Below are 8,677 nucleotides of genomic sequence, written 5' to 3' on the forward strand. Positions count from 1 at the left end.
GCACCCTTAGCTAAAGGAAGCAGACCCACGAAGCCAGCCGGGACGTGCCCTGGTGTAGATGGGGGGGACCAGGTGGGCAGCAAGAGCTGAGCAGAAGACTGAGTCAAGGGGGGCTCCTGTGAGGCGGCCCAGGGCCAGCAGTGGGGAGCTTTTGGCCTCAGGTGGGTGACGAGGTAGCCAGTGTGTCACTGGGGGGAGCCGCAGGGTCCCTGTCCGATCCCCACAAGATGTGGCTCCCACTCGCCCACAGGGCAGCCTCGCCCGGACCCCCTTTCCCAGAGGAGCCTGAGAGCCCCCTCTCCTACCCACCAGAGCCAGGCAGAAAATTCTGTAAAACCTGCTTTAGGCCAGGCCACCGAGAACCTCTCCTGGAAATAGATACAAACAAACCAAATTCTGTGCTTAGGGTGCCAAGAGAATATTCCAGAACACTGTGGCAGGGCGCCGAGTTTCCAGAGGCACGGAAGGAACTCGGCTGCACACTTAGGGCAGGTGGAGCCAAGGACCAGCAGGGGGAGGCCAGTCGCCCCTCTTCCTGCACTGGGCTGTCCCTGATAGTCACACTCAGAGCAAGGCCGTCCGGGTTCCTGGCGGCTTGCAGGGAAACAGAACATAAACCGGGGGCTTGTGGCTGAGGCTTCCCTGGCCCCACTGCCCATGGCGAGCTGCAGCCTCTGCCTCCCCAGCCCACCCACTCTTCCCAGACCCCACTACCTGCAGAGCACAGCAATCCCAAAGAAGGGTGAGCATAAGCCTACTTTTAAGACAAGGAGACAGCCCTGGGGGGGTGGGGGGCTGGCCTAGGGGCCAGAACTCAGGCTGTGCCACGTCCATGGGCACCCTGCCGAGCCACCGGTCACCTGCTGTGTCCGTGCAGAGGAGCTGGGTGAGGACTGGGTTTTCCAAGAGCTTTTAAAGTTGGAGCTGCTTCGGGTCCCAAGGGAAGGGTGTGTGGAGCTGACCTGGCCTGGCCTCGACCACAGCACACCGTCCCCATGGGCAGAGCTGGGTGGGGAGGGCAGGTGGGAGGCAGGGAACCACGGCCCGTGACAGGTGGGCTGCTGCCTGTCTCCCTGTGCACACCGAGGGCCGTCCCAGTGGCCAGGATGGATTTCCCTGAGGCTGGCGGGGGCTCCCAGACCATGACCCAGCAGCTGTTGTCTGCGGGTGGCGGGGAAGAGGCCTGGAACCGAGGAGGGCCCAGCACCACGAGCCGGACAGCAGGGCCCCATTCTAGAACCCACTTTATTACGGCAACTGTCGGGCCTGGCAGACGTGGCTCCGATCAGCCCCTCTGTGGGCAGTCTCTCGCTGGGCCCTAACACTGTACCCGGCGGCCGCTCAGGCCATGCTGCCGCTCAGCTGCATGGCGAAGTCCTGCACGTGCTCCTTCAGAGTCTGGCGGGCATCGGCCTGGGCCCGCTTCTCCCGCGCCAGCTCCTGCTGCAGCTTGGTCAGCCGCAACCGCAGCCTCTGCTCCCGCCGCTTGCAGGCCTGCAACTGGCGCTGGGCCTTGTCCAGGGCGTCGAGTGCCGCCTCGGCCCGCCGCTTCCAGAGCAGGGCGCTGCCCACCTGGTAGCTGTGCTCGTTCTGGATGTAGGCCCCGGCCGGCGGCGGCAGGCGCAGCATGTAGGCCGAGGGCGAGACGGGCCGCGGCGCCAGGGGGGACGGCTGCTGCTCGGGCTCCCGCTCGGGCTCCCGCTCGGGCGAGGGCTGGGTGCTGCAGCCCGCTTCGTCGGCCTGGGCGCCCAGGGGCCCCAGGAGGTCCGAGAAGGGGCTCCCGAGGCCAGGCTCCAGCCTCCCAGCTGGGGAGGCGGGCGAGGCCACGGGCACTGAGGCCTCTTCCACGGGGAAGCAGGGGACGTCGGCAGGCGGCGGTGGAGAGAACAGCGCCGTGGGCCCCCGGCTCTCAGGGCAGCTGAGGAGAGAGAGAAAGGATGAGCTAAGACCCTGCCCGTCCACCTGATCCCCCCCACCCCTGCACCCCTGCACCCCTGCTCCACAAGGCTGCCGGCAGACACCCCAAGCCCAGTCCCTCGAACTTCCGGTGACAATGCGACACCCCCCAGCCTGCAGCACATACCGCTTTCTGCATCGCCGGAGCCGGCTGATGTCCGGGGGGCCGGGTGGGTACCCGTGCCCCTTGGTTTTGGCCGTCCGGCGCAACTTGGAGAAAGACTCGAATATCGTGGGGACCGCCCCCTCCTTCAGCCTGTGGTACCCACTGGGGGTAAAAGCAGCCCGGGTGAGACGGGGAGCAGGAGGTACCGCCCCCGGCAGACCAAAGGCCCCGGGCATGGGACTGTCGTGTCCACCTGCACCCCAGAGCTGGTCCCTGGACACCAGGATGTGGGGGGCTGGAGGACATGCTGCACGAAGTGTTGGGGGGTGCTAAGCTAGGCAGAGACCCCCAATCCCCCCCCCCCCAAGCGTTGCAGCACTCGGCTACCGCCCAACAGAAAGGAATCCTGATATTGCGGGGCTCCGGGAGGACTGGGGGTCTGGGGATCGCGCACTGGACGGTCGCCCCGATTCCCACCTGATCCCCACCAGCTCAAAGCAGTTGTCCTCGAAGTGCTTGGAGCAGAAGTAGATGTACTCGGACGCGGGGTCCCACAGGCCCTGGCCGCTGGGGTCCAGGCGCCGGCAGTTGGCCAGCCACAGGCCGCGCCGCGGGTTGTCTTTCTTGGGGAGCCTGCGGGGCCCAAAACCCGTGAGCGCCGGCGGCCCCGGCACCCCTCCCCGCCGGGTGGGCCGCGCAGGCCGGGAAGGGGCGGCCACCGGCTCGGGGTCATCCAGCAGGCACGAGGGAGCAGCGGGTCTCCCGCCCGGGGCGCGCCCCCTCCGCCGGCTCCCACCCACGGGACCCGGGCCGCGCCCCGACCTGAGCCCCCCGTAGGGCGCACGCGCAGACGTGGCGCACGGCGGCGGGCGCCCGCGGCGCATGCGCGCCCAGGCCTGGCGCGCCACCGCGCAGGCGCGCTGACCTGTGGAAGGAGATGCCGCGGTTGCGCGTCTCGCGCGTATCGCGTGTGCAGCAGCCGGCGGCGGAGCAGTGACGCGGCATCTGGGGGGGAGGCGGGAGCGGGGGGCGCGGGCGGCTGTCCGGACCCTGAGGGACCGCGCGCCTCGGCAGCCGTCCTGCTTCCGGCGGCCCCGGCCCGTCGGGGCTTCCTCCGGCCTAACCTCGGCCCCGGCGCAGTCCCGGCCCGGCCTCCCGGCGCCCGCCGGCGGCGCTCACGGTCTCGCCATTGCTGCGCCGCACAAGTCTCGCGAGGGGTGGCGCGCGCCGGAAGTTGAGCCCGTGGAGACGCGAGGGCGAGGGCGGGGGCGGGGCGGGTCCTGGCAGGGGGGCGCCTCTTGGGATCGGGGCCGGGGCAGTGAGGGATTCTCGCGGGATCGGGGGCCGGGGCCAGCGGGGGGCTCTCGCGGGATCAGGGGTCGGGGCAGTGGAGGGGGCGGTTCTCGCCTGGTCAGGGCCGGAGCAGGAAGGGTTTTTTGCAAGAGAGGGAGTTACTGGGGTGCGGACAGGAGGGTTCCCCCCTTGTGTCTGTCCCTGTGCCCTGCCCGGGACCCCGGGGCCGCAGGGAGAGGAACCAGCAGCCGGTGCGAAAGGACCTGACCAGACCTAGCGCGCAGGACAGGGGCCGCCGGTGCCATCTGGGGTCACACGACGTGCTGAGGGCTCCCCCTGACCTCGGGCAGCCCCGGGAGAGAGTTTAGGGATGCGGGGCCCTCGTGGTGCGGGTTCCAGGGCCGGATTTGGGCAGCCCGGGGAGGAGCAGCCGCGGTGGGGCTGAGGCCTTTCCCTTTGGGAGAAAACCCAGGTGACTGTTCTGGTCGCCAAGGGCCTCAGGTGTGGAGCTGAGGGTCTGAGAATGGTTTGATTATGTCAAGTGATCAAAGCACTTTTCTCCCGAGTCCTTTGACGCTTTCCTTCTGGATTAGTGCAGTGACCAGTAAACACTCACAGTCACGCCTAATAATTTCTGTTTGAGAAGAAACTCAATGATTTCCCCAGAAATCCATCTGGGAACAGCAGGTCTCTGCGTGGGAAATTTTATCCGAGTGAAGCACGGGAAGAGACGGCGCCTCGATACAGAAACTTTAATAGGGAAACACATCCCGTCCCGGCACAGTGGGGAGAGGGGACAGAGGCCGCCCCCGCCCCCCTCAGCCTCCACCGCGTCCACGCCCACCTCCTCAGAGTCCTTCCCCAGGGCCGCCAGGTCCTCGCGGGCCTCCGAGAACTCCCCCTCCTCCATGCCCTCGCCCACGTACCAGTGCACGAAGGCGCGCTTGGCGGACACGAGGTCGAACTTGTGGTCGAGGCGCACCCAGGCCTCGGCGATGGCCGTGGTGTTGCTCAGCATGCACACGGCCCGCTGCACCTTGGCCAGGTCGCCCCCGGGCACCACGGTGGGCGGCGGGTAGTTGATGCCCACCTGCGGAGGAGGAGGAGGGGATCAGGGGAGCTCGCGTGCACCTCGGGAATGGCGGCCGCTTTTACTCAAACGGAAGACTGGCTGCAGTTGCCGCCTGGCAACCAGGGAGCAGCTCGCTCACCCGCACACCCTCAGTGAGCCCTCCTGCGAGCCGGGCAGGGGGCCAGGACGGCGCAGAGATGGTTTCCAAGACAAGGAACCAGCCAGGAAAGAGGAGCAGGAGGCTGCCACCCTGGCTCCCTCCCAAGCTCCTGGCTCTGCCTCCCAGGAAAGGGACTGTCGTCCTCCTGGAGTGGACTCTGCTTTCTGTCCCTCAGAGGTTAATTCCCCCAGGCTCCGTAGCTGGAACATTTTCCACTGAGACGGATCCCGAGGATGCAACCATGATATGGGAAGCCCCCCTCGCCCACCCCATGCCCCCCTGCCTTGCCCACCAGCACCTGCATATACCAAAGTCACAGATAAATTACCAGGGGCCACCTGCTGTCACCACAGCAACGGGAGGGGCTCTGACATCTGCTTAAGCGGGAGGGAGGGGTACGTGACATCCCAGGGGTGGGCCCGGGGGGCGTCTCAGCACCAGGGAATGGCGGGACTGGAGGGTCTTCAGAGGCATCACCGGCAGTGGCCAGGATCGGCTAGGGTGGGCTGGCGCACTCTGCCCGTACGGGGCGGGCAGCACGTATTTCCGGCTCGAGGACCACGGGGCCCCTGCCCCACCTAACTCGGCTGCCGTCTGCTGGGGAAGAGGTGCGGCCGCGTCTGGGGAAAGTGTCCTTTACAACATCAGGCAGCTGCGCCCTCCACCTGCCGCCCTCAGCACCAGGAACCACCGCGGGGCCGGGCACAAGCGAGGAGGGGCTCGGCCAGACGAGGCGGTGGGAACAGGCAGGCGCGAGGGAGCGGAGGCCCAGAGAGGAGAAAGGGACAGGGCTCGGGGGTCACGGTTCCCAGGGCTGGAAGCCCCAGGAGGGTCCATCGCGCGTCACGGGAAGGCAGACGCAGGCCGGGGCTGGGAGGCCACCCGAGAGGGACGATGCTGCTGCTTCCTTCAGAGAAGCCTGTGATGGTTTTAATTTAATCAAAAATTACATAGGATGAATCAAAAAGAAAGGAGCAAAGTGAGATTCCGTGACAGCAATCAGCGTCTAAAATGTTCCAATTTCCAACATATACACTATCCACCCAAATCACGAAAATGTCCTGAAAATTCCTACATGGCTATGTTCAACCTACGTTTCCCACACCAACTCTATGCCAAAAAGAGATGCAAAACTTTCAGAATATTTCCCATTTTTTAAACTTAAATTCAGTTTTATTGAAATACATTCACACACCGTACAATCATCCATGGTATACAATCCACTGTCCACAGTATGAATATTTCCCGTTTTTTGCACTTAAATGATCACCACAGGCTGGATAGACTGTGATGCCTCAGGAAAGAAGCCCAGAAGACGCCCTCAGATAAACCATCCCTTACGGCTCACTCCCTCACAACCAGGAGCCTGAAAGACGGGGCAGACCGTCCCTGAAGAGGCCCGGCCCCCGGGGACAGCACGACCTTGCAGGCGAGCCGCCCCCTGCCGGGCAACACGCCACCCTCCCCCGGCTCCTACCTTGAACCCGGTCGGGCACCAGTCCACGGACTGGATGGTGCGCTTGGTCTTGGTGGTGATGGCCGCGTTGACGTCCTTGGGGACCACGTCCCCCCGGTACAGCACGCAGCAGGCCATGTACTTGCTGTGGTGCGGGTCGCACTTGACCATCGCGTTGGCCGGCTCGAAGCAGGCGTTGGTGATCTCGGCTATGGACAGCTGCTCGCTCGTGGGAGGCCTTCTCGGCGGAGATGACCGGCGCATAGGTGGCCAGGGGGAAGTGGATGCGGGGGTACAGCACCAGGTTGGTCTGGAACTCGGTCAGGTTCACGTTGAGGGCCCCGTTGAAGCGCAGGGAGGCCGTGATGGATGACACGATCTGCCCGATGAGGCGGCTAAGGTTGGTGTAGGTGGGCCGCTCGATGTCCAGGTTGTGGAGGCAAATGTCGTAGATGGCCTCGTTGTCCACCATGAAGGCGCAGTCCGAGTGCTCCAGGGTGGTGTGGGTGGTCAGGATGGAGTTGTAGGGCTCCACCACGGTCGTGGAGACCTGGGGCGCGGGGTAGATGGCAAACTCCAGCTTGGACTGCTTGCCATAGTCCACCGAGAGCCGCTCCATGAGCAGGGAGGCAAAGCCGGAGCCCGTGCCGCCCCCGAAGCTGTGGAAGATGAGGAAGTCCTGCAGGCCGGTGCACAGGTCCGCCTGTGGGGACAGGGGTGTCAGCATGACCGCCTGCAGGGCAGGGTCAGGGCCGCCTGCTTGCCTGCCCCCACGGACCCCCGGCTCACATGTGGCACACTTGGCGGGAAACAGAAGAGGACCCGAGAGATGCGTGGGTAAGTTTCAGCGCACACCTCTGCTCATCACTCAGACTCAATTCTGGCCCAGGTTTTGGCAAAACAGCCTCCCTGTGGCCAGCCCAGGCCCCCTTCCCATCCGGCACGTCTTTGCCTGGAGCCCCCCCGGCGCCCTCCTCACCAGCTTGCGGATCCGGTCCAGGACCAGGTCCACGATCTCCTTGCCGATGGTATAGTGGCCCCGGGCGTAGTTGTTGGCTGCATCCTCCTTGCCGGTGATCAGCTGCTCCGGGTGGAAGAGCTGCCTGTAGGTCCCCGTGCGCACTTCGTCTGCAGACACAGGGCGTCCCGTGAGCCCTGCGGGCCGGCCACACTCCCCAGGACCCGCCCGAGTGCTGCTCGCCTCCACCAAGCAGACCTGGTCCCCGTGGGGCCACAGTATGAAGGCTGCACAGAGACCGTGACGGTGCCACACATGAGCCACAGCACAATGGAAGGCTCTGGGAAGGGCAGGTCAACCCACAGGAAAGGCCGGCACAGCCAGTCCCCGGGAAGCAGGGGAAGTGGAAGCCCCTCATGCACACGGCTCCCACACAGGTAATTCTACAGTTTCTTTTATGCTCCTGGCTACATCAAAGGGCATTAAAAACTCTTTTTTTACTCCCTGAATACCAGAGGATCACCCGGTCAGCACGACTTCTGCCGGGCTGTCCCACTGGCACCGTGTGTGGCCTGGGTCTCACGGGCTTTAAGTGATGCTCTGTCACCCTGGGTGGCCCCTGACAGGGCCCTCTTTGTGACTCTGGTTGGAAACCTCCGCGGGATCCTCATCTGGAGGAACAAGGGACACTCTGCCCCTCCCTGTACTTCTGACTGCAGGTGGAGACGGTTGACGAGGCCATGCCCAGCACCGGGACGGCACCCACCCTGCAGCCCGAGGGCCCCTTCATAGCCTGTCTCACGGCCACCAGGGCAGCCCGTCCTCGGCAGGTCAGGGCCTCCTAAATGAGAAGAGGCTTCTCGTGGGCGCCTGAGCCGCTAGTGTCCATGTTTTGCACCCCAAATTGCCCTGGGTCTGCACCCCAAGGCCCTGCCCTCCCTGCAGAGGGCTTCAGGGAGCAGCGTGTGGCCCCGGGGCCCAAGCACCTACCCACCACAGTGGGCTCCAGGTCCACGAAGATGGCCCTGGCGACGTGCTTGCCAGCGCCCGTCTCACTGAAGGTGTTGAACGAGTTGTCCCCGCTGCTGATGGTCTTGTTGCTGGGCATCTGCCCGTCGGGCTGGACGCCGTGCTCGAGGCAGTAGAGCTCCCAGCAGGCATTGCTGATCTGCACCCCTGCCTGCCCCACGTGGATGGAGATGCACTTGCACTGTGGACAGAGCACGGAGGCCTCGGTCTCCGAGGCACGCAGCCACACCGCATCCAAGTGAAGACTGGTAGAATATCTCGTTTTCTAAAGGTTTTCTCAGACGTAGCCTCCCAGGAGCTTCCCATGACTGTTCTCACCGGAACACCTGCCTATCCCACGTGGATAGACACCTGGAACAGGAGAACTGTCATCATAAACTCATCTTCCAAGCAATCAACTAATAATGTTACAAGTTACTACCGGCCGCACGTCTTTACAGAGCGTCCCTGCAGGCTCCGACTTCAGTGGTGCTTTAACAGAACCCGGCGCTTGACTCCCTCGGTGACCGTCCAAGCCAGCCCTGCTGCCCCCCTCACAGTGCCCCGGGACAGCTCCAAGGCCCTAGTGCTGCTCTGGGGCCCCAGTGCCACCACCTCTCCTCAGCCACCCACCAGGAAACCACGGCCCCCAGAGGTGCACCGGGATG

General features: G+C 64.7%; 1 protein-coding gene and 1 pseudogene across 3 annotated transcripts; both read right to left on the reverse strand.

Annotated features, from left to right (window-relative positions):
- Positions 1 to 402: 402 nt before the first annotated feature.
- On the reverse strand, positions 403 to 3,251 carry THAP7 (THAP domain containing 7). Of its 3 annotated transcripts, none has more exons than XM_037823447.1 (4): positions 2,988 to 3,251; positions 2,540 to 2,695; positions 2,084 to 2,224; positions 403 to 1,918 (listed from the first exon to the last, which is right to left on the reverse strand). In XM_037823447.1, the coding sequence occupies exons 1-4, from the start codon at positions 3,065 to 3,067 to the stop codon at positions 1,342 to 1,344; spliced, it is 954 nt and encodes a 317-aa protein (XP_037679375.1). In that variant the 5' UTR covers positions 3,068 to 3,251; the 3' UTR covers positions 403 to 1,341. The 3 variants fall into 3 exon arrangements, with proteins under 3 accessions (XP_037679375.1, XP_037679376.1, XP_037679374.1); XM_037823448.1 differs by lacking the exon at positions 2,988 to 3,251 and adding an exon at positions 2,885 to 2,966; XM_037823446.1 differs by lacking the exon at positions 2,988 to 3,251 and having other exon boundaries at positions 2,551 to 2,878.
- Positions 3,182 to 8,285, reverse strand: LOC119524838 (annotated as a pseudogene).
- Between the last annotated feature and the right edge of the window lie 392 nt (positions 8,286 to 8,677).

The sequence above is a fragment of the Choloepus didactylus genome (assembly GCF_015220235.1).
Source record: "Choloepus didactylus isolate mChoDid1 chromosome 23 unlocalized genomic scaffold, mChoDid1.pri SUPER_23_unloc1, whole genome shotgun sequence".
Classification (NCBI taxonomy): Eukaryota; Metazoa; Chordata; class Mammalia; order Pilosa; family Megalonychidae; genus Choloepus; species Choloepus didactylus.

Excerpts from the sequence above, each read along its gene's own strand:
- THAP7 (XM_037823446.1), bottom strand. The coding sequence starts at position 2,795 with ATGACCCCGAGCCGGTGGCCGCCCCTTCCCGGCCTGCGCGGCCCACCC. Across the intron at positions 2,225-2,550 it reads AGGACAACTGCTTTGAGCTG|TGGGTACCACAGGCTGAAGG; the intron begins GTGGGGATCAGG and ends TTTTACCCCCAG. Across the intron at positions 1,919-2,083 it reads CTCCGGCGATGCAGAAAGCG|CTGCCCTGAGAGCCGGGGGC; the intron begins GTATGTGCTGCA and ends CTCTCTCCTCAG.